The sequence below is a fragment of the Scyliorhinus canicula genome, chromosome 8 (genome assembly GCF_902713615.1).
Source record: "Scyliorhinus canicula chromosome 8, sScyCan1.1, whole genome shotgun sequence".
In the NCBI taxonomy this organism is placed as follows: Eukaryota; Metazoa; Chordata; class Chondrichthyes; order Carcharhiniformes; family Scyliorhinidae; genus Scyliorhinus; species Scyliorhinus canicula.
This window is the reverse complement of record NC_052153.1, coordinates 32,455,850-32,481,713: the sequence shown is the minus strand read 5'-3', so window position 1 is coordinate 32,481,713 and position 25,864 is coordinate 32,455,850. Positions and strand designations below refer to the sequence as shown.

Here is a 25,864-nt window from a genome sequence, read left to right as displayed (position 1 = left end):
CCATACTAGGCAACATCCTGGTAAATCTCTTCTGCACCCTCTCTAAAGCCTCCGCATCCTTCTGGTAGTGTGGTGACCAGAATTGAACACTGTACTCCCAAGTGTGGCCTAACTAAGCTTCTACACAGTTGCACCATGACTTGACAATTTTTATACTCAATGCCCCGGCCAATGAAGGCAAGCATGCCTTCTTGACTACCTTCTCCACCTGTGTTGCACTTTTCGGTGACCTGTGGACCTGTACACCTAGATCTCTCTGACTGTCAATACTCTTGAGGGTTCTACCATTCACTGTATATTCTCTACCTGTATTAGACCTTCCAAAATGCATTACCTCACATTTGTCTAGATTAAACTCCATCTGCCACCTTGCCGCCCAAGTCTCCAAACAATCTAAATCCTGCTGTATCCTCTGACAGTCCTCATCACTATCCGCAATTCCACCAACCTTTGTGTCATCCACAAACTCACTAATCAGACTAGTTACATTTTCCTCCAAATCATTTATGTATACTACAAACAGCAAAGGTCCCACCAGTGATCCCTGTGGAACACCACAAGTCACAGGCCTCCAATCACAAAACCCTTCCATTGCTACTCTCTGCCTTCTCTGACCCAGCCAGTTCTGCATCCATCTTGCCAGCTCACCTCTGATCCTGTGTGACTTCACCTTTTGTACCAGTCTGCCATGAGGGACCTTGTCAAAGGCCTTTTACTGAAGTCCATATAGACAACATCCACTGCCCTACCTGCATCAATTATCTTTGTGACCTCCGTGAAAAACTCTATCACATTAGTTAGACACAACCTCCCCCTTCACAAAACCATGCTGCCTCTTTCTAATACGACCACTTGCTTCCAAATGGGGGTAGATCCTGTCTCTAAGAATTCTGCCAAGTAATTTCCCTACCACTGACATAATGCTCACCAGCCTGTAGTTATGTGTATTATCCTTGATACCCTTCTTAAACAAAGGAACAACATTGGCTATTCTCCAGTCCTCCGGGACATCACCTGAAGACAGTGAGGAGCCAAAGATTTCTGTCAAGACCTCAGCAATTTTGTCTCCATATTTATCCTTCTTCCTCACAGGAACATGCCGGTCCTGAATTCCAAAACTGACATTTGAAAGCCTCTCACATGTCAGATGTTGATTTACCCTCAAACATCCGCCCCCAATCTAGGTTCTTCAGTTCCCGCCTAATACTGTTATAATTAGCCTTCCCCCAATTTAGCACATTACCCGAGGACCACTCTTATCCTTGTCCACCAGCACTTTAAAACTTACTGAATTGTGGTCACTGTTCCCGAAATGCTCCCCTACTGAAACTTGTCTGGATCCATTGGTGGTCATTTTCCAAAATTCTTTGGATTCTGGAATGGTCCCTATAGATTGGAGGGTAGCTCATATAATCCCCCTTTCAAAAAGGGATGGAGAGAGAAAGCAGAGACCTATAGACCCGTGAGCCTAACCGGCAGTTGGGAACTTGCTAGAGTCCATTATCAAGGAGGTCATTGCACAGCATTTGGAAAGCAGTGGTGTAATCAGACAAAGTCAGCATTGCTTTACAAAATGGATATCATGCTTGACAAATCTACGAGAATTCTTTGAAGATGTAACGGGTAGAGTTGACCACGGAGAACAGATGGATGTTGTTTATTTAGACTTTCAGAAGGCTTTTGACAAGGTCTCACATAGCAGATTACTATGTAAAGTTAAAGCGCATGGAATTACCGGTAGTGTCTTGAGATTGATAGAATGCTGGATAACAAACAGGAAGCAAAAGGTTTGTATGATTGGGTCTTTATCTGATTGGCAGGTGGTGACCAGTGGGGTATCTATGTTAGGACCCCAACTGTTCACATTATATATTTATGATTAGGAGGAGGGAAACTAAATGTATTATCTCCAAATTTGCAGATGATACAAAGTTGGGTGGGAGGTAGAACTGTGAGGAGAAGAACTAGGGCAGGCTGGCAGCACAGTGGTTAGCACAGTTGCTTCACAGCTCCAGGATCCAGGCTCGATTCCCGGCTTGGATCACTGTCTGTGCGGAGTCTGCACGTTCTCCCCATGTCTGCGTGCTTCCGGGTGCTCCGGTTTCCTCCCACAGTCCAAAGATGTGCAGGTGAGGTGGATTGGCGATGCTAAATTGCCCTTCGTGTCCAAAATAAATGTTAGGTGGTGTTACGGGGATAGGATGGAAGGATCGGCTGATGTAGGGTGCTCTTTCCAAGGGCCGGTGCAGGTTCGATGGGCCAAATGGCCTTCTTCTGCACTGTAAATTCTATGATTCTATAAGGATGCAGAAATGCCTCAGCGGGATTTGGACTGAATGAGTGAGCGGGCATATGCATATCAGATGTGGATTTATGTGAGGTTATCTGCTTCGGCAGCAAAAATAGGCAGGCAGATTAGAACATAGAACATAGAACAGTACAGCACAGAACAGGCCCTTCGGCCCTCGATGTTGTGCCGAACAATGATCACCCTACTTAAACCCACGTAACCCGTATACCCATAACCCAACAATCCCCCCATTAACCTTACACTACGGGCAATTTAGCATGGCCAATCCACCTAACCCGCACATCTTTGGACTGTGGGAGGAAACCGGAGCACCCGGAGGAAACCCACGCTTATTATCATTTATCAGATTATCATTTGAATGGGTGTAAATTGACAGAGGTGGATACTCAGCGAGGCCTTGGTGTCTTCATGCATCAGTCGCTGAAAGTAAGCACACAGTTACAGCAGGCAGCAAAGAAGGCAAATGGTATGTTGGCCTTCATAGCAAAAGGATCTGAGTATAGGAATAGAGATGTTTTACTTCAACTGTGGGGGGCACAGTGTGCAATCTTGGTGCCCTTATCTGAGACAGGATGTTCTTGCTATCGAGGTGAATGCAGCGAATGTTTACTAGGCTGATTCCTGTGATTGCGGGACTGTCTTATATATGAGAGACTTGGTTAGAATTATTGATAGTCGGGGGGGGGGGGACTGGATCTTGGTGGGCGAAGGCATTGGCTGGGCTAATGGTGGAAATGGGAGGGGTGGACCCTTGGAGGTTTCTGCAACCGAGGGAACGGGAGTACTCGTATTTCTCAGCAGTCCATAAGGTATACTCGTGGATCGACTTTTTCGTGGTGGGGAAGGCTTTGCTGGCTGGGGTTAAGGAGTCGGAATACTCGGCAATTGCAGTATCAGATCATGCTCCGCATTGGGTGGAAATGGTACAGGAGAAGGGGTAGCGCAGAGGCCGGGGTGGAAATTAGATGTGGGACTTTTGGGGGACCAAGAGTTCTGTGACAAAATTGAAAAGGCAATTGAGGAATATGTAGGTTTCAACTGTACGGGTGAGGTGTTGAAGGCAGTTGTCTGGAAGGCTCGAAAGGCAGTGGTGCGGAGTGAGGTGATCTCATGATTTTGGGTGGACAAAAAGGAGAGGTTGGAGTGGCAGAGAGTAATAGATGAGATGTTGGAGACAGATAGGAGTTATGCAGAAGATGGGGACCCAGCAAAGTTGGAAAAGAGGAAGGAACTACAGGCGAGCTTTGACTGACTATCTACCAGGAAGGTGGTACACCAACTGAGACGAGCAAGGGGGCAGTTTATGAGCATAGAGATAGGGTACCACCTTATGTTAGCAGATCAGCTCCGGAGGGAGGCAGCGGTAAGGGAAATTGTTCAGGTGAGGGATAGGGCAGGGAAGTTGGTGATGGCTCCGGATCTGATTAACAAGGTCTTTGAGGAAATTTATAAGAGGTTGTACAGGTCAGAGCCACCTGGTGGAGACCGGGCGATGCAGGTATTTCTAGATGGGTTGGAGTCCCAGAGGTTAGGGGAGGGGGTCAGGGCTACATTAGAAGGAGCGATAGTGGAGCAGGAGATAAAAGATGCGATTGGGAGGATGCATTCGGGGAAGGTGGCAGGGCTGGATGGGTTTCCGGTGGAATATTATAAAAAATTCAAGGATAAGCTGGCACCCCTGATGGTGGTGATGTTTGAAGAGGCGATCGGGAACACCCTGTTTGATACACGATCAATTGCACAAAGACGAGAGTTGGATACAACTGAGGCATTATTGCTCTAAGATGTGTGGCCTCCCACAGCAGCTGGCAAAATGGCTGCAGCATGGAGGACACACACATTTATACTCCGGAGCCAGCAGGCAGGGACTACCGACGTACCTGTACTACAGGTCCCAGCATACATCACCTAATATTAAAGGGCAGCACGGTAGCATGGTGGTTAGCATAAATGCTTCACAGCGCCAGGGTCCCAGGTTCGATTCCCAGCTGGGTCACTGTCTGTGCGGAGTCTGCACGTCCTCCCCGTGTATGCGTGGGTTTCCTCCGGGTACTCCGGTTTCCTCCCACAGTCCAAAGATGTGCGGGTTAGGTGGATTGGCCATGCTAAATTGCCCGTAGTGTCCTAAAAAAAATAAGGTTAATGGGGGGTTGGGTTACGGGTATAGGGTGGATACGTGGGTTTGAGTAGGGTGATCATTGCTCGGCACAACATCGAGGGCCGAAGGGCCTGTTCTGTGCTGTACTGTTCTATGTTCTATGTTCTAATATAGGTGCAACAGTGGTTTACCACAGTGTTTCCATAAACTTTGGGGCAGGCATCGATTTCCCTGTTGCTAAAAAAAGATAAGGACCTGACATGGTGTGGGTCGTAAGGCCCATATCACTTTTTAATGTGGACGCAAAGGTACTGGCGAAGGTACTGGTGGGTAGGCTGGAGGAGTGTCTCCTGAAGGTGATAGGTGAGAGGGAGGCAGCTCTTTTCAAACTTTAGAAGGGTTTTGAACGTGGTTATGGCACCGACAGAGGGGAAGGAAACAGAGGTTGTTGTGACATTGGACGCTGAGAAAGTTTGACCGGGTAGAATGGGGGTACTTGATGGCAGTTCTGGAGTGGTTTGGGATTGGACCAAGATTTGTGAACTGGGTAAAGCTGCTATATATCAGGAGCCGAGAGCGAGTGTCCGCACAAACAATATCAGCTCGAGATACTTTTCTCTACACCTTGGGACTAGGCAGGGATGTCCTATGTCCCCCCTGCTGTTTGCACTCGCGATTGAGCCGTTGGCCATCGCATTCAGAAGTTCGGGGATATGGAAAGGAATAGTGCGGGGTGGGTGATAGAGCATAGGGTGTCCTTATATGCCGATGACTTACAGTTATACCTGTTGGAACCGAGTGTGTTGATAGGGGGAATATTGGAGCTGCTTCGGGTGTTTGGGTCTTTCTTGGGGTACAAACTAAATCTGGACAAGAGTAAGTATTTTGTGTTGTCTCGGTCGGTGGTGGGGGCAGGGTTGGGAGGCTGCCATTCCATAGGGCAGGGTACACTTTAGGTACCTGGGGTGCAGGTTGCCCAGGAGTGGTGGGGGGTGGGGGGGGCTCTGCAGGTACAAAATTTCTAGTTTGGTGGGGAGAGTGAAAGCTGATCTGGCAAAGTCACTGGCGGGTCGGGTGCAGGCAGTTAAAATGAACGTGTTGCTGTGATTTCTGTTTATTTTCCAATGCCTGCCGATTTTCCTGCCAAAGGCATTTTGCAGAGAGATTGAGGGAATGAGTACTTTTTTCATATGGGGAGGGAAGGTGGCCAGAGTTGGAAAGGTGTTGCTACAGAAGGGAAGGCAGGCAGGGGGTTTGGGTCTTCATAACCTGATGTATTATTATTGGGCAGTGAATGTGGGGAAGGTACGGAGCTGTGTCAGAGGGGTTGATTCCCAGTGGGTCAGAATGGAGGAGAGTTTGTGCAGGGGGTCGGGATTGAAAGCACTAGCAACTGCGCCGTTCTCGATGGCCCCAGGGAAATACTCAGAGAGTCCGGTCATAATAGCTACATTGAGAATTTGGAGACAGTTTCTCCAACACTTCGGGTTGTGTGCAGGGTCAAGGGAAATGCCGATTCGGGGGAACCACAGATTTGAGCCAGGGAAGTGGGATGGAAATTTTCGGAAATGGGAGGCGAAGGAGATTAAGACACTAAAAGATTTGTTTCTTGGGGGTTGGTTTGCAGGATTGAAGGAGCTGGAAGCGAAGTATGGGCTGGAGCAGGGGGAAATGTTTCGATACATGCAGGTTCGAAATTTTGCCAGAAAGGAGATACAGAGCTTTCCGGTGGAGCCGGCCTCCACATTGCTGGAGGAGGTGCTGACGACAGGAGGACTGGAGAAGGGGGTAGTGTCAGCGGTCTACGGAGCTATTTTGGAAGAGAAGAAGGCACCACTGGAAGGGATCAAAGCAAAGTGGGAGGAAGAGTTGGGAGAGGATATGGAGGAGGGGTTCTGGTGTGAGGTGCTCCGGAGAGTGAACGCCACCACCTCGTGCGCGAGGTTGGGGCTGATACAGCTGAAGGTGGTATACAGAGCACACCTCACGATGGCGAGGATGAGCCAATTCTTTGAAGGAGTAGAAGATGTGTGTGAACGTTGCGGGCGGGGGGGGCACTAATCACGTTCATATGTTTTTGTCCTGTCCAAAGCTAGAGGATTACTGGAAGGAGGTTTGGTTAATTTCTAAAGTGGTGCATGTTCAACTGGACCTGGGCCCCCGGGAGGCCATACTCGGGGTGTCGGACCAGCCAGGGCTGGAAACATGTGTGGAGTCAGATGTTGTAGCCTTCGCCTCGTTGATCACCCGAAGGCGGATCCTGATAGGTTGGAGAGCAACCTCTCCACCCTGTGCCCTAGCGTGGCGGGGGGACCTATTGGAATTCTTCATTCTTGAGAAAGTTAAGTTTGAACTGAGGGGAAGGATGGAGGGGTTCTACAATTCATGGGTGTTATTCATTATGCACTTTCAAAAACTGGATGACATCGAACATTAGTTTTGGTGGGTGGGTGGAAAGGTTGGGGGGAGGGGGTCTGTGTGTGTTAATGGTGACTATGGGTGATTCCTGATTCCTTTTTGTCATTTGTTTAGCTGAACTTGCGGACTAATGTTTGGGGTTTGGTGGGAGGATGGGATTGTTGTTATTGATATGGGGATTGACATATTTGTTACTGATTATTGTTTATTGTTGGTGGATGTAAATTTGGGAGAAAATATGAAAAAGGAGAATAAATATGTACTTTTAAAATATATGATGTTTAGAAGAGTGGGAGGGATCTCCTAGAAACTTGCAAAATTCTAACAGGATTAGACAGCATAGATTCAGAAAGAATGTTCTCAGTGGTTGGGGAGTCCAGAACTAGGGGTCATAGTTTGAGGGTAAGTGATAAACCTTTTGGGACTGAGGTGAGGAGAAATTTCTTCACCCAGAGAATGGTGAATCTGGGGAGTTCGCTTCCACAGAAAGTAGTTGAGGCCAAAACATTGTGTAATTTCAAGAAGGAATTGTATAAAGCTCTTGGGGCCAAAATTATTATTAAGGAGATCAGGGGTTATGGGGAGGAGGCAAGAGAATGGGGATGAGAAAAAATTCGGCCATGATTGAATGGGGGAGCAGACCTGATGGGCCAAGTGGCCTAATTCTGCTTCTATGTCTTATGGTGTTATGGATCAAGGATATGGGGGGGGGGGGGGAATCAGGGTATTGAACTTGCTGGTCACATGATCATAACGAATGGTGGAACAGGCTCAAGGGGCCCAATGGCCTCCTCCTACCTCTGTTTTCTATGTATGTTTTTATGTATGAACCGGGTAGCTCCCAGAAGAGGAATCTCCGATATCTACCAGCCACTGCTTTTCGTCCGCAACACAGCCGATAGATCTTGCCCTTCATTTCTTGTGATTGATGGAAATAAAGTTCCAGATGTATTAAGCATTCAGTTTTCTTTTTCTTGTTTTTTTTCCTGCTTTCTGATTGTTTATATTGTACTTCAATCATTTGCTAGTCCTGTCAAACAAATCCTGCCCCAAATGCTACGCAATACTACAGAAATAAATCAGAAGTATAGGGACTTCACTCTCGCTCAAATTGAGATGAAAATTTTTGATAATTAGACTCAGAAGACTTTCCGTGTCAAGCGGCAGATGGGGCAGACAAAGCACTTGCTTGACACAAAAACAAAATGCTGGAAATTCTCAGCAGGTCTGACAGCATCTGTGGAGAGAGAACCGAGCCAACATTTTGAGTCTGGATGACTCTTTGTCAGAGCACGAGAGAACTGGAAATAGGATGAGATTTCTACTGAGTGGAGGGGCGTGTGGGGATGGAGCAGTAGGGCTGGATAGAGGCCCAGTGATAGGCAGCGGCTGGGGAGAGATTGACAAAGATGGCATGGACAAAAAGACAGAGGGAATGTGAATGGCGGTGATCATGGCTAAGAAAGGTGCTGATAGTGGTGCATTAAGAGATCCAAATATGTTACTGTCAGTGTCATGTGAGAGTGCCTTTAAGAATTGGATGTTTAAGAAATGTACCTTTAAGAAATGAGGCAGATCATATTACTGAAGTGATGTCACGGGGGGAGCTGAGCTCACTTCTGCTTTTTGGGAGTTTTAGTTTCAGTTTTGAACAAAGCTTGGGTGTGGCTGTGAGCTGCATTTCTGGTGATCTCTGCCATGAAGGACTATCTCTTAATCCTTTGGTGAAATCGGAATAGTAAAAAGGTCTCAGTATTGAATATAAATCTAATGTGCTTCTGTTTGAAGGATTTGTTAAGTCTTTTGGATGTGTAAAGGAACAGTTTGGAAGATTGAGTAGTGTTGTATTATTTCGGGGTTATCTTTGAAGTAAGGGGTGTTAAGAGATCCAGTGTTTATTTAAAAGATTAATTTGAGTTTATGGAATAAACATTGTTTTGTCTTAAAAACCATGTGTCCATAATTGTAATACTACACCTGGGGAACAAGCCGTGTGCTTCAAAAGCAACAACCCATTAAAGGTGGGGGTTGGTTGAACTCCATGATACATTTTGGGGTTCTGAAAACACCTCTCCCATAACACAGAACAAAAGTAAGCAGTGTCTCAAATGACAACCTAGAACACAGCTGACCCTAGTGGGGTGGATGGCTGGAGGGGATAGAGTGGTAAGGGATCAACAAGATGGAAATTGGGATGAAAAGAGGAATGGAACAATTAATCAATGGAAATATGAAAATAAATAGTTGAAAATAAAAATGGGGTCAAGGTAGAGGAGAGAGCTTAATGACCCATTTGTACCATTTAACGGGTGTGGACCCCACACTCCAGCCCTCTGTGATTCTCCAGTCCTCAGGGCCTGGAAACAAGGATGCGGATCACTGGTGGTCACGACCAGCGTGGCCAGGGTGTGGTGGAACTAGCGGTTGGTCATGGCGACAACTCCATCAGAGGGCTAACCCCACCCTCCATGATGCACTACCTGCCCTCTCCTCCTCTACAAGACCCCCCTCTCCCCCCCCCCCCCCCCACACACACACACACGCATCCAGAGATCACCTTAATAGGGAAATTTTCCCCTAAGGACCCCATGAATAGGAGGCTTCCCAGGGGCTCCATGAAAAGGGAGCCCCGCAGCAGTGGGGAGATCCCCTCCTTGGGATCCTTAACTGAAGAAAACTGCCACAGAGATCCTATAACTGGAATGCAACCCACAGAGATGCCCTAACTAAAGGGAGACCTCCCAGAGACTGCCTGACTGAAAGAACTCCCACAGAGACCCCTTAACTAAAGGGACCCTTAACCCAGAACCAATGAATAGGGAGATCCCCACCCCCAGGAACCCCATGATTAAGGATATCCCTGTCAGGATCCTCCCAACAACCTCCCCCCCACCCCAGAAAAGAGACTACTATCTGGAAGCTGGAGAGCAGTCTAGACAGGCAGTGAAAATAATTGTATGTGTCTATTCTTTGAATGAGAACAGCTGTGACCTGTGTTTCAACCCTGCAGATCCATCAGCTGCTAGCCATTCATAGCTTTCTTGTAGCAGGCTGTGATTGACAGCTCCCACAAAACAGCTGCAGCCTTTGTTCATTCATCTCCTTTCATGGATCAATGAATGTAAGTGGTGAAATCCCAATGTTTGCAAACATTGACCACATCAAAGAGAGGTAAGTGAGGTCATTACTTACCTCCAGGTAATGACCTGGAGGAAAGTATAGGTGGTCTGATTAGCAAGTTTGCAGATGATACTAAGATTGGTGGAGTTGCAGATAGCGAGGAGGACTGTCAGAGAATACAACAAAATATAGATAGATGGGAGAGTTGGGCAGAGAAATGGCAGATGGAGTTCAATCCAGGCAAATGCGAGGTGATGCATTTTGGAAGATCAAATTCAAGAGAGGACTATATGGTCAATGGAAGGGTCTTGGGGAAAATTGATGTACAGAGAGATCTGGGAGTTCAGGTCTGCTGTACCCTGAAGGTGGCAACGCAGGTTGATAGAGTGGTCAAGAAGGCATACAGCATACTTGCCTTCATCGGACGGGGTATTGAGTACAAGAGTCGGCAGGTCATGTTACAGTTGTATAGGACATTGGTTAGGCCAGATTTGGAATACTGCGTGCAGTTCTGGTCGCCACATCACCAGAAGGATGTGGATGCTTTGGAGAGGGTGCAGAGGAGGTTCACTAGGATGTTGCCTGGTATGGAGGGTGCTAGCTATGAAGAAAGGTTGAGTAGATTAGGATTGTTTTCGTTGGAAAGACGGAGGTTGAGGGGGGACCTGATTGAGGTCTACAACATTATGAGAGGCATGGACAGGGTGGATAGCAACAAGCTTTTCCCAAGAGTGAGGGTGTCAGTTACAAGGGGTCACGATTTCAAGGTGAGAGGGGGAAAGTTTAAGGGAGATGTGTGGGGAAAGTTTTTTTACGCAGAAGGTGGTGGGTGCCTGGAACGCTTTACCAGCAGAGGTGGTAGAGGCGGGCACGATAGCATCATTTAAGAGACACCTAGACAGGTATATGAACGGGCGGGAACAGAGGGTAGTAGACCTTGGAAAACAGGAGACAGGTTTAGATAAAGGATCTGGATCGGCGCAGGCTGGGAGGGCCGAAGGGCCTGTTCCTGTGCTGTAATTTTCTTTGTTCTTTGTTTATTACACATTTGTGTGCTTGGAATGCACTTACCCTCTTTGATGTGGTCAATGTTTCCCAATAGTCTCCCAAACTGACCCATTGAATTTGGGAGGCACTGTGGCACATTACGGGAAGCATGGTGGCACAGTGGTTAACACTATTGCCTCATAGTGCCAGGGTCCATGGTTCAATTATTGTCTTTTGTTTCTGTCTGTATGGAGTCTACATGTTATCCTGTGTCTGATTGGGTTTTCTCTGTGTGCTCTGGTTTCCTGTCGCAGTCCAAAACTGTGCTGGTTTAGTGCACTGGCCATGTTAAATTACCCTCTACTGTCCAAAGATGTGCAGGCTAGATGAATTATCGGATTACGGTGTATATCTCGGTAGGGTGCTATTTCAGAGGGTCAGTGCAGGCTCAATGAGCCAAATGCCTCCTTCTGAATTGTAGATATTCTGTGGTTCCAACTCAATTCACTTAGAACATAGAACAGTACAGCACAGAACAGGCCCTTAGGCCCTCGATGTTGTGCCGAGCAATGATCACCCTACTTAAACCCACGTAACCCGTAACCCAACAATCCCCCCATTAACCTTACACTACGGGCAATTTAGCATGGCCAATTCACCTAACCCGCACATCTTTGGACTGTGGGAGGAAACCGGAGCACCCGGAGGAAACCCACGCACACACGGGGAGGACGTGCAGACTCCACACAGACAGTGACCCAGCCGGGAATCGAACCTGGGACCCTGGAGCTGTGAAGCATTGATGCTAACCACCATGCTACCGTGAGGCCCTTGTATGCATCTGTTTTGCATAGCTTGTTTTTCCTGGAACATGTTGAAGCTACAGCTTGATAGACACTACTCTGCATCAAGCTTGGCTGTTTATACCATTAGCTATTGACATATTGTCAGGATCTGGAGGCTAGAGCCCAAGTCCTGTGACAGAATCTTAGGTTTCCAAAACTCACAGATAATTACAGAAAGGTGCAAGACTTGAAAGTGTTCCTTTGTTTGCAGTGGACGGTATTCTTGTGTGTGCATGTATATTATTTCCAGCAAGCGTAAATTAGCCTGGTTACAAGCTTCACAGATTTTCCTAAATTGGTTGTTAGTATACCAATTAGCTCATTCAGGGTTGTTCAGCAAGTGCTGCCTTATTGCAGAATCATACCCAACCCCTGGACAATTTGAACTGGCATGAGCTAGTTGAGTCTAGTCTGTACTCTGCCTACAAGCGAAGGATGTGCAAGGCTTGCACTTTTTTAGACTTACCAGGGAACTTGGGAAACCTTGAGTTTCCCCATTGCTTTCAAGATGGCATTGTCTTGACCAATCAGATTCAACTTGCCAACTATTCAGCACCCTTTGCTTTTGTTGGATAGATCGTTGTTTTGGTTTGAAATTTGGCATTCTTGCATTTGTCCTGATAAGGCGGCACTTCTAATTACTGTGCCACTGCGGGGCAATGTACTTTCAATAAGTGAAGCAACAAATGGTTGAATGCAGTGTTTTTCAAACTTTTTTTCCGGGTACCAACTGGCCAACCTTCAGGACCCAACCCGGCTGACGTTCGTAACCCACACCTGCCGACCTTTGCGAGCCACGCCAGCCAACCTTTGCGAGCCACGCCGGCCGACCTTTGCATCACACCGGCCGACCTTTGCGGGTCACGCCGGCCAACCTTTGCGAGCCACGCCAGCCAACCTTTGCGAGTCACGCCTACCGACCTTTGCGTCACAGCGGCCGACCTTTGCGAGTCACGCCGGCCAACCTTTGCGTCACACCGGCCGACCTTTGCGAGTCACGCCGGCCAACCTTTGCGTCACACCGGCCGACCTTTGCGAGCCACGCCGGCCGACCTTTGCGAGTCACGTCGGCCGACCTTTGCGAGCCATGCCGGCCAACCTTTGCGACTCATGCCGGCCGACATTTGTGGCCTACGCCAGCTGCCATGCACGACCCACCATTTTCTCTTACCTTGTTTGCTGTTGCCAAAAATGGAGGAAATGGTTTTGAGTCCCTTTGGCCCTCATATACGCTCCCCCAATGGAATCTGTTAGGTAAAGGTGAAGCCTTCCGGTGTCGGAAAGTATGGAACCTCCATCTGTCCAATGTTCAGCATTTTTTTAGCGCCTCCGAGTTTGGTTTAATGAATGCACCAAAATAGCACAAAAAGGAACCTAATGCAAATAAATTAACACATTTGTTAAAAATTTAGTTGTAATCTGTTTCTTGCTCTAAAATCTTTGAAAGGATATTTTATTTACTTGTATTTCCTATTTATTGACATCACCTGCTCTTCAACCGAGAGTTATTACCTTTTCAGCCCTTTTGTGAGTTAACCAATGCAAATGTGATGATTCAGTTTTTACAAATTTGATGCAGTCTCTGATCTTGGAACGTTGTTAACACAATCATATTCATATATACCTAGGTGAAATTGCTATTTTACTAAAGCCACTCACCATCGTCAAGGGAGACAGGGGCATTTTGACGACGGCTGTCCTTCTTGCTTCTGACGGCACAAACAAACCTGAGGAGCTGCTTTATGTCATAACAGAGCCACCAAAGTATGGACAAGTGGAGTACATCAACTACCCTGGAGTGGCAATAACCAGTTTTAGCCAGATTGATGTGGCAGCTCAGACAGTTTCTTATACTCACAAAAGCAAGGCAGCAGCTACAAGAGACTTATTGAGGTAAGAATGTGTATTTAAATGAAGGTTTATGGCATGTCTCATCATCACATTTTCTGTATGCATTGTTGGTTATTTATTTGTGAAGAACGAGGTGATATTAGCATTTTTTAATAGTTGGTAATATGTGCATGAGCTAGAAATCTGTGCAGTTGATTTGGTGATATATATATGGGGCGGGATTCTCTGATCCTGAGGCTAAGTGTTGACACCGTCGCAAACGCCGTTTTTCGATGGTGTCAACACGGCCTCAGGAGCGGTGATTCCGACCCCTGCAGGGGGCCAGCATGGCACTGGAGCGATCCCGGCGTTAGACCGGCGCCGCGGGTCTGCGCATGCGCAGTAGGACCGACGGCAACTCGTGCATGTGCAGTGGTTCCCCTTGCCACGCCAGCCCCGGCGCAACATGGCGTAGGGCTTCAGGGGCTGGCACGGAACAAAAGAGGCCCCCAGCCCGAGAGGCTGGCGCGCTGATTGGTAGGCCCCGATCGCGGGCCAGGCCACAGCAGAGGACCCCCCGGGGTTGGACCCCCCAGGGTCAGACCCCCCTCCACCCCCCCACCAGGCCATCCCCGGATCCATTCACGCCGAAGTCCCGCCGAGTAGGACCATGTTAGAACAGCTCCAGCGGGACTCGGATGTTTTTGTACAGCCGTTCGTCCCATCCTGGGTGGAGAATCACCGGGGGGAGGGCTGTGTAGAGGCCCCTGACAGGCGCCATGCCAGTGCCAATGACGCCGATGCTCCGTCCTCCGGAGAATCAGCGGACAGGTGCCGGGGTGACGTGGCCCGATTCGCGCCCGTCCCGGCGATCCTCCAGCCCGGCTTGGGCTGAGAGAATCCCACCCATAGTTCCCAAATGGATTGAGGTTTCCCGCTGCAAGACTACCTGCCTTCTTCCATTAAAATTAATTGTGGCACTTTGGCTCGCAAGTACAGAAGCAGCACATCTCAGCCTCTACGTGAATTAATAGTGTCTTTGTGGACAGGCTGATGTGAGAGGGCTGATTAAAACCAGTGGTGGATTTACAGTTAGTGGGGCCCTGTGCTCAGCTTCATTTTTGCACCCTCCCCCCAACCCAAACCAGGACCTGAAGGCCGAAGCCCACCCCTCACATACACTTTCTCTCCTCTTCCCCACCCACTGCTACCACCACCACCAGTGGTGTAGTTGGACCGATAATGTCCATATAACTTTGCTATCTTCTCTTACATTGCTTTCCTATGTATTAATGATTGAGTTGTCCAATGACAATTTAACTATGCTTTTTAAGTGAAAAATACTAGTGCCGGTTGGAATTTTACTTTGAACCGTCAATCATTGAATCATTAGTCTTTAGAATCGGTATAAATTCATTATGAACAGTTTAATTGTGTAATTCAAACCTATTAAAAACATGAAATACAAAGTTTTACTTGCAATATATGGAACAAAACTGGGTAAATAGAATTAAGATACAGATCAGCCATAATGGCGAAAAAAGCTCAAGTGGCTGAATGGCCCACTCTTGTTTGTATGTTCCTACCTTGATATCAATGAATAGGATTTGGCATGTGTGTGAAAACATTCCTGCATCAAACTATTTCTCCAGCCAATAAGGAGATGGTGCAGCAGTGGTATTATTGCTGGACTAGTAATCTAGAGACTCGGGTAATGTTCTGGAACCTGGGTTCGAATCCCACCAAACCAGATGATGGAATTTAAATTCAATAGAATATCTGGAATTAAAAGTCGAATGAAGACCGATTGTCATAAAAATCCATCTCGTTCACTCTTGTCCTTCAGGGAAGGAAACCTGCTGCCCTTACCTGTTCTGGCCTACAAATGACTCCAGATGCATAGCAATGTGGTTGATTATTAGATGCCCTCTGAAATGGCCCAGCAAGCTACTCAGTTGTATCCAACAGCTACAAAGAAAACACAAAGGAAAGAAACTGGATGGACGACCCAGCATTGACTTAGTCAACAAAAATGACAATGGCAAACCTAGCCCTGACAACTCTGCAAAGTCCTCCGTGCTAACACCTGGGGGCCTGTGCCAAAACTGTGAGAGCTGTCTCATAGACTAGTCAAGCCTGACATAGTCATGCTCACAGAATCATACCTTACAGATACAATTGAGAGTGAAATAGCTGAATCCTAAACTAGGGTCCTGAATCTAAATATAGTCATCCATGAGGGTAGGAGGTGAGAATTGGCAATGGTAGATTGGGGAACCCATATATCAAGAACGTGTGTGTGAATTACAACAATTATTCATTCCTGTCTGGCACAAAAATAAAAGAGGAAAGGCATACAGAAGAAATTAGGGATAATATTAAATCCAAAGAGGAGTCATATAAAATTGCCAGAATAAGCAGTAACCTGACGATTGGGAGAATTTTAGAATTCAGCAAAAGAGGATAAAAAAACTTATCACAAGTGGGAAATAGATATGGGCGGCACATGGCACAGTTGTTAGCACTGCTGCCTACGGCTCTGAGGATCTGGGTTCGAATCCCGCCTCTGGTTCACTGCCGTGTGGAGTTTGCACGTTATCACCGTGTCTGCGTGAGTTTCACCTCCACAACCCAAAGATGTGCTGGTTAGGTGAATTGGCCACGCTAAATTGCCCCTTAATTGGAAAAAAAAATTGGATACTCTAAATTTAAAAAAAAGGGGGGAACTAGAATATGAGAGTAAAATTGTTGGGAATATGGAAACTGACAGTAGAAGCTTCTCCTAAAATATGAGGAGAAAAAGATTAGTAAAGTCAAATGTCTTACAGTCAGATGCAGGGGAAATTATAACGGGAAACAAAGAAATAGGCAGAAGAACTTGAACACATTCTTTGGTTCTGTCTTCACAAAAGAGGGCACAAATAACTTTCCAGAAATGTTAGGGAACCAAGGACCCCGGGAGAGTGTGGATTGATGGAAATCAGTATTAGTAAGAAAATGGTGCTGGGGAAATTAATGAGGTTCAAGGCTGACAAATCAAAAGGACATTAAAGGAAATGGCCCTGAATATATTGAACGCAGTGGTGGTCATCTTCCAAAATTCTGTAGACTCTAGAGCAGTTCCTGCAGATTGGAGTGTAGCAAATGGAACCCCACTATTTAAAAAGGGATGGAGAGAAAAAAAGGAGAGTTACAGACCAGTTAACCTGACATCAGTAGTGGGGAAGATGCTCGAGTCTACTATAAAATACATGGTAACAGAACATTTGTAAAGTATTAACAGAATTGGACAAAGTCAGCATAGGTTTTTGGACACAGAATATATTCTGGATGGGGGACTTCAATATCCATCACCAAGAGTGGTTCAGCAGTACCATCACAGACCGAGCTGGCCTTTCCTAATGGTCACATCTGCTGGACTGGGTCTGCAGTAGGTGGTGAGTGAACCAACAAGAGGGAAATACATACCTGACCACATCCTTATCAACCTGTCTGCTGCAGATGCATCTGTCCAAGACAATATCAGTAGGAGTGACCACTGCATAGTCCTTGTGGAGTCAAAGTCCCGTCTTCAACATTGAAGATACCCTCCATCATGTTGCGTGGTACGACAACCATGCTAAATGGGATAGACTTCAAAAAGATCTAGTAACTCAAGATTGGACATCCATAAGGCACTGTGGGCCATCAGCAGCAGCAGAATTGTAATCAACCACAACCTGTAACCTCATGGCTCAGCATATCCCCTCCCCTACCATTACCACCAAGCCTGGGATCAACCCTTGTTTAATGAAGAGTGCAGAAGGGCATGCCAAGAGAAACACCAGGCATACCTAAAATGAAGTGTCAACCTGGTGAAACTACAACACTTGTGTGCCAAACGGCATTAGTAGCATGTAATAGCCAGAAGTAAGCAATTCCACAATCATAGAACCCCAACAGTGTAGAAGGAGGCCATTCAATCCATCGAGTCTGCACCAACCCTCTGAAAGAACAATCCAACCAAGTCGACTCCCCAAACCTACTTCAATGACATCTTAACCTAATCAACACATCTTTGTACCATGGGAGGAAACCAGAGCAGCCGGAGGAAACCCACACAGACCTGGGAAGAATGCGCACAGTCAGCCAAGGCCAGAATTGAACCCAGGTCCTTGGTGCTGTGAGGCAGCAGTGCTAATAACCATTGTGCCACCACGTTGCCCAAACATCGGATCAGATCTAGTCCTACCACGTCCAACTGTGAATGGTGGTGACAATTAAACAACTCACTGGGAGAAGGAGGCTCCACAAATGTCCCCATCCACAATAATGGGGTGGCCAAGCATATAGAACATAGAACGATACAGCGCAGTACAGGCCCTTCAGCCCTCGATGTTGCACCGACATGGAAAAAAAACTAAAGGCCATCTAACCTACACTATGCCCTTATCATCCATATGCTTATCCAATAAATTTTTAAATGCCCTCAATGTTGGCGAGTTCACTACTGTTGCAGGTAGGGCATTCCACGGCCTCACCACTCTTTGCGTAAAAAACCCACCTCTGACCTCTGTCCTATATCTATTACCCCTCAATTTAAGGCTATGTCCCCTCGTGCTAGCCACCTCCATCCGCGGGAGAAGGCTCTCGCTGTCCACCCTATCTAACCCTCTGATCATTTTGTATGCCTCTATTAAGTCACCTCTTAACCTTCTTCTCTCTAACGAAAACAACCTCAAGTCCATCAGCCTTTCCTCATAAGATTTTCCCTCCATACCAGGCAACATCCTGGTAAATCTCCTCTGCACCCGTTCCAAAGCTTCCACGTCCTTCCTATAATGAGGCGACCAGAACTGTACGCAATACTCCAAATGCGGCCGTACTAGAGTTTTGTACAACTGCAACATGACCTCATGGCTCCGGAACTCAATCCCTCTACCAATAAAGGCCAACACACCATAGGCCTTCTTCACAACCCTATCAACCTGGGTGGCAACTTTCAGGGATCTATGTACATGGACACCGAGATCCCTCTGCTCATCCACACTACCAAGAATTTTACCATTAGCCAAATATTCCGCATTCCTGTTATTCTTTCCAAAGTGAATCACCTCACACTTCTCCACATTAAACTCCATTTGCCACCTCTCAGCCCAGCTCTGCAGCTTATCTATGTCCCTCTGTAACCTGCAACATCCTTCCGCACTGTCTACAACTCCACCGACTTTAGTGTCGTCTGCAAATTTACTCACCCATCCTTCTGCGCCCTCCTCTAAGTCATTTATAAAAATGACAAACAGCAACGGCCCCAGAACAGATCCTTGTGGTACGCCACTCGTAACTGAACTCCATTCTGAACATTTCCCATCAACTACCACTCTCTGTCTTCTTTCAACTAGCCAATTTCTGATCCACATCTCTAAATCACCCTCAATCCCCAGCCTCCGTATTTTCTGCAATAGCCGACCGTGGGGAACCTTATCAAACGCTTTACTGAAATCCATATACACCACATCAACTGCTCTACCCTCGTCTACCTGTTCAGTCACCTTCTCAAAGAACTCGATAAGGTTTGTGAGGCATGACCTACCCTTCACAAAACCATGCTCACTATCCCTAATCATATTATTCCTATCTAGATGATTATAAATCGTATCTTTTATAATCCTCTCCAAGACCTTACCCACCACAGACGTTAGGCTCACCGGCCTATAGTTACCGGGGTTATCTCTACTCCCCTTCTTGAACAAAGGGACCACATTTGCTATCCTCCAGTCCTCTGGCACTATTCCTGTAGCCAATAATGACCTAAAAATCAAAGCCAAAGGCTCAGCAATCTCTTCCCTGGCTTCCCAGAGAATCCTAGGATAAATCCCATCCGGCCCGGGGACTTATCTATTTTCACCTTGTCCAGAATTGCCAACACTTCTTCCCTACGCACCTCAATGCCATCTATTCTAATAGCCTGGGTCTCAGCATTCTCCTCCACAATATTATCTTTTTCTTGAGTGAATACTGACGAAAAGTATTCATTTAGTATCTCGCTTATCTCCTCAGCCTCCACACACAACTTCCCACCACTGTCCTTGACTGGCCCTACTCTTACCCTAGTCATTCTTTTATTCCTGACATACCTATAGAAAGCTTTTGGGTTTTCCTTGATCCTACCTGCCAAAGACCTCTCATGTCCCCTCCTTGCTCGTCTCAGCTCTCTCTTTAGATCCTTCCTCGCTTCCTTGTAACTATCAAGCGCCCCAACTGAAACTTCATGCCTCATCTTTACATAGGCCTCCTTCTTCCTCTTAACAAGAGATTCCACTTCTTTGGTAAACCACGGTTCCCTCGCTCGACCCCTTCCTCCCTGCCTGACTGGTACGTACTTATCAAGAACATGCAATAGCTGTTCCTTGAACAAGCTCCACATATCCAGTGTGCCCAACCCTTGCAGCCTACTTCTCCAACCAACACATCCTAAGTCATGTCTAATGGCATCATAATTGCCCTTCCCCCAGCTATAACTCTTGCCCTGCGGGATATACTTGCCCCTTTCCATCACTAACGTAAAGGTCACCGAATTGTGGTCACTGTTTCCAAAGTGCTCACCTACCTCCAGATCTAACACCTGGCCTGGTTCATTACCCAAAAACAAATCCAATGTGGCCTCGCCTCTTGTTGGCCTGTCAACATATTGTGTCAGGAAACCCTCCTGCACACATTGTACAAAGAACGACCCATCTAATGTACTCGAACTATATCTTTTCCAGTCAATATTTGGAAAGTTAAAGTCTCCCATAACAACTACCCTGTTACTTTCGCTCTTTTCCAGAATCATCTTCGCCATCCTTTCCTCTACATCCCTAGAACTATTAGGTGGCCTATAGAAAACTCCCAACAGGGTGACCTCTCCTTTCCTGTTTCTAACCTCAGCCCATACTACCTCAGAAGAAGAGTCCCATCTAGCATCCTTTCCACCACCGTAATACTGTCCTTGACTAGCAGCGCCACCCCTCCCCCTCTTTTGCCCCCTTCTCTGAGCTTACTAAAACACCTAAACCCCGGAACCTGCAACAACCATTCCTGTCCCTGCTCTATCCATGTCTCTGAAATGGCCACAACGTCGAAGTCCCAGGTACCCACCCATGCTGCCAGTTCCCCTACCTTATTTCGTATACTCCTGGCATTGAAGTAGACACACTTCAAACCACCTACCTGAACACTGGCACCCTCCTGCGAAGTCAAATCTGTGCTCCTGACCTCTATACTCTCAATCTCCCGTACCCCAAAACTACAATCCAGGTTCCCATGCCCCTGCTGAATTAGTTTAAACCCTCCCAGGGGCATGGGATATCAGTGTAAAATACAAGGCTGAAGCATTCACAATAATCTTTAGCCAGAAGTGCCAATTGGATGATCCAACTCGGCCTCATCTGGAGGCACCCAGTATAACAGATGACCGTCTTCAGTCAATTTGATTCACACCACGCGATTGCAAGAAACTGCTGAAGGCACTGGATACTGCAAAAACTGTGGACCCTGACAACATTCCAGTAATAGTACTGAAGACTTGTGCTCCAGAGCTTTCTGCACACCCAGCCAATTTGTTCCAGTACAGCTACAACATTGGCATCTATCCGGCAAAGTGGAAAATTGCTCAGGTATGTCCTCTAAACAAGAAACAGGACAAATCCAACCAAGCCAATTACTGCCCCATCAGTCTACTGTCGATCATCAGTGATGGAAGAGGTCAACAACTGCATGATCAAGCTGCACTTAATCAGCAATTAGTTGCACACTGATGCTCAGTTTGGGTTCTTCCAGGGTCACTCATCTCCTGACCTCATTTCATCTTTGGTTCAAGCATGGACAGAAAAACTGATCTTTAGATGTGAGGTGACCATGACTGCATTTGACATCAAGTCAGCATTACAATGTGTATGGTATCAAGGAGCACTAGCAAAACTAGAGTCAATGGGAATCGGGGAAAACCCCTCCACTGGTTGGAATCATACCTGACACAAAAAATTGTGCTCTTGATGGTTCTGTTCCTCAGGATGGTGTCCGAGGACAAACTATCTTCAGGTGCTTCACCAATGATCTTCCTTCTGTCATAAGGTCAGAAGTAGGGATGTTTTCTGATAATTGCACGATGTGCAGTATCATTCGCTACTCCTCAGATACTGAAGCAGGCCATATCCAAATGCAACAAGACCTGTACAATATCCAGGTCGGGAAAGTGGCACGTAACATTCACACATCATAAGTGTCAGACAATGACCATCTCCAACAAAAGACGTTCGAACCATCACCCCTTGACATTCAATGACATTACCATCGCTGAATCCCTCACTATCAAAATCCCAGCAGTTACCATTGACCATGTAAAGACTGTGGCTACAAAGACAGGTCAAAGACAGGAACCCTAAAGTGAGTAATGTACCTTCTGACTCCCCAAAGCTTGTCCACCATCTACAAGGCACAAGTCAGGAATGTGATGGAATACTCCCCACTTACACTATGGATGAGTGCAGCTCCAACAACACTCAAGAAGGTTGACATCATCAAGGACAAAGCAGCCCACTTGTTTACTACCCCTTCCATAAACATTCACACCCTCCACCACCAATGAAGAGTGGAGCCTTGTGTACCATCTACAAGATGGACTGCAGGAACTCACCAAAGCTCCTGAGACAGTACCTTCCAAACCCACGACCAGTACCAACTAGAAGGACAAGAGCAGCAGATACATGGGAACACCACTCCCTCCAAATCACTCACAATCCTGACTTGGAAATATATCGCCATTCTTTCACTATCGCTGGGTACAAATCCTGGAACTCACTCCCTCACAGCATAGTAAGCGTATCTGCACCACATGGACTGCAGTGGTTCAGAAAGGCAGCTCATCACCATATTCTCAAGTGCAACTAGAGATGGACAATAAATGCTGGCCTAACCAGCGACACACACATCCCATAAATTAGTTTTTATAAAGTAGACTGTCTCTGAGAATATCACAGAGCAAATCTTGCTGCTGGCAAATGTGGGCTCACAGTTACAGTTTGGTCCTGACATTGGGGTTCTGAAGCTCACAGAAAACATTCTACCCGATCATTTAGATTGTTGACCTTTCATCAGACTTGATGAGCATTTTCTTTTGTTTATTTCAGATTTCCAGCATCTGGAGTGTTGTGTTTTCTAAAGTGTAACTTCAGTGGTTTTAGGCCATGTACGTGATGTTCAAGGTTTCTTAAAAGATTGCTCATGATGATCATGCTAATAATAAATGCCTGTTGTCATACATATTGAAAGCACCAATGAGATTAAATGTCGGACTAGATTTTATATTCTCCGACCGGCAGATTTGAATGCTGGGAGTGCACAAAAAAGCCAGCAGGTGACCTTCCGACCGCCAAACTGTCTGAAATTTACAAGGGACAGAATGGGTGTCAGGAGGTCTGCCCACTCTTGGATCTATTGAGGGCCATAAGTGATTAATCAATGGCCACTTAAGGGCTTCATCCCACCCGACTGATTTGATACCCAACCTGCAGCTTTAGTTGAAGCTGGTGTTGGGCAAGTGGGAGCCCTCTTTTGCAAGTCCCATGGCTCATTGACGGCATGCCCCTCATTAAACTCTTCCCATATACCTTGAAATTTGTCTTCCACCCCTGTAACCCACCTTACTGAGTCCAGATCCTGGACTTTCTTGGGCTCCTGGGTATGATGAGACTACAGTGCTGCTTGCAATCCGATTAGCTTGCAGCTCCCTAAGGCAGCACTTCCTATGAGAAAGGGGTTGATGTTTCACCTTAAGGCAATTAATGTTGCTCCCGATATTAATTTGTTGTCAGGATTGTGGACAGGGTCCCCATCAACTTTTTAGCAGGGGGCCAGGGATCACAGGACCCCATAAAATCCAGCCCTTAGCCTTGTTAGTTCTGCCTAACCATGTAAGATGGCAACAGTTTGTCAGTGGTATAATGTTATTCCATATGACATAGAGGCATGTTTCTGAACTTTGTTACAGAGCCACAAGGACCCGAATGCCTGTTAAAGGTGTGTATTATTTTATTATTTCATTTCTAGAGATGGTGAATCAAGAAAACATGCTGAAGGCTGCCTTGCCTCTGACTCTCTTTGTTAGATTCATTGTCAGCAATGGGATGTCCACAAGAAATGGAAGTCTACAGATCATCATTGAGAACATTGATCGTATCCTACCTACTTTATCAAACAACAAAGGCATTCGATTGGTTGAAGGCTCCATGAAGTCCATTTCACCTGAGGTGCTGCAGATATCTGACACTGATACTCCCCCACAGAACCTGGCCTACATCATTGCACAGCATCCACAGTTCGGCCAGCTGTACCACAGAGGGATGGTTCTTCATCAGTACAACTTCACACAGTTGGACGTTGACAACATGGACGTTGCGTACAAACATGATGGAGGAGATTCACAGATTGACAGGTTCACCTTTATTGTCACCGATATGACCAATAATGGTTTTCTGGTCAATGGCAAATTGCAGAATGAACCATCTGTGTTCACAATTGAGGCAAGTGATTTAAGATTATTAGTGGTTTTAGATATAGGCCTGACCTCAAAGTGCAACTGTAACCTTATGAATAACGAAGTTAGCAGAGGAGCAGATTCCTGAATGTTGTATATAAGTCATGACTGGCATTCCTACATGGCTAAAGTTAAAATTCTGGCTTCTTTGTGAGGAAGCACAGAAACTAGGACAGTGGAACTGGGAACAGATAACCCCTTTGGTGGAGTTCCAGAGACAACCCTGTGGCTAAAGATTCCTGCATATGATGCTAACTTACTGTTACTCCGTCTATGAATGTTAAAGTTGGGACCCGAGTTATAGGATTTAGAAATAGGCAAGTGATGGTACTAAAGCTACAAAGTTGGAACTATCCAATGGATCAGAGGCTGTGAATTTTTGAGTAGTACTTTTAATTGAAATATGATATATGAATAATGGGAATTAATACACACAAGTATAGCTTAAGATATGTATTAAAGTTGAACACCTTTACAGGGACTAAAGAGAAAAGATCGGCACATTTCCTTATTTGTTGCCTTGCCTTTGGGAGTCTCATATCAAAAAGAAATGAAAACTTTTATTCTCACTAATGTTAGTGTTTGTAGAAGGTGCAGAGCTTCGATAATATAAAGAGATGAATGGTTTCGGGAAGGATTCTTTGTAATAAATTATTACCTTTGTTCAGGTGGACCATATGGACAAGGCTGCCCCAAGAATAGTTTACCTGCAGTGCCCATCAAAAGTTGAAGTATTAAAAAATGGAAAGTATGGAATCTACATCTCTTCTTCAGACTTGAAAGCATCAGATAGCAATAGCGAAGACGAAGAACTCATTTTCCATATTTTACATGCTCCACGTTTTGGTTACTTGGAAAACATCACTAATGGTATGGTACTTCACACAAAAACTTTAATCGGTATTTTTTCATTCTTCCCTATTTTCAGTTCACTAATACTTATAGAAATAGAGAAAACTGAGCCTATTTATAGATACCCTACTATCAATATTAAGCTAAAATAAGTAAACTGAGCAGATTATAGGTTTCCAGTGATGAGTGTTTCTTGTTCAAAATGATATGACATTTTTTTTTAACATTGTAGTTTCTTTCCTAAGGATTTATATTCTGGACTATAAGTGTAAGTACAAGCTCAGTTCAATTTGTGAAACTCTGTCCCTTGGGTGATGAGTTCAAATCCCAGAAAACATTTGGTCGAAACTGTCACTTAGTACAGTAGTGAGGGAAATGCGCATGTTTAGAGGTGTGGTCTTTCAGATGAGATGTTAAGGGCAGAATGTAAACTCGGCTGAAAATAACAGATGATGCAGTGGTATTCAAAGAAGAGAATGGAAAATCTAGACTAGAATGCAGAGAACGTGGGCGAAATTCTCCCAAAGGGAGACTGAGTGCCGACGCCGGAGTGAAACCCGGAGTGTTTCACGCCGGCGTCGGAGGCCGCTCCTCACCCCTATTCTACACCCCCCCTCCCCCCCCGCGGGGGGCTAGGAGCGGCGTTGCAGGAAACTCGGCCGCCGGGCCTTGACGTTTGCGTCAAAGCGGCGCTCCGAGAATGACGTGGCTGGCTGCGCCTAAGTGACGTCAGCCGCGCATGCGCAGGTTGGCCGGCTCCAACCTGCGCATGCGCGGTTGCCATCTTCCCCTCCGCTGCCCCGCAAGATGTGATGGCTTGATCTTGCGGGGCGGCGGATGGGAAAGAG

At 46.3% G+C, this 25,864-nt stretch overlaps 1 protein-coding gene across 3 annotated transcripts in view; it reads left to right on the top strand.

Moving 5' to 3' along the window:
• Window positions 1-25,864, top strand: part of frem1a (Fras1 related extracellular matrix 1a) — a 452,495-nt gene that overhangs the window by 389,736 nt on the left and 36,895 nt on the right. For 2 of the 3 annotated variants that reach the window (XM_038804357.1, XM_038804358.1), the window contains 3 exons: window positions 13,408-13,672; window positions 23,736-24,150; window positions 24,833-25,034. In XM_038804357.1, coding sequence (XP_038660285.1) covers window positions 13,408-13,672; window positions 23,736-24,150; window positions 24,833-25,034 — 882 coding nt within the window. Of the gene's footprint in view, window positions 1-13,407; window positions 13,673-23,677; window positions 24,151-24,832; window positions 25,035-25,864 lie in introns of those variants that run through there. The other variant, XM_038804359.1, reaches the window with a different exon arrangement.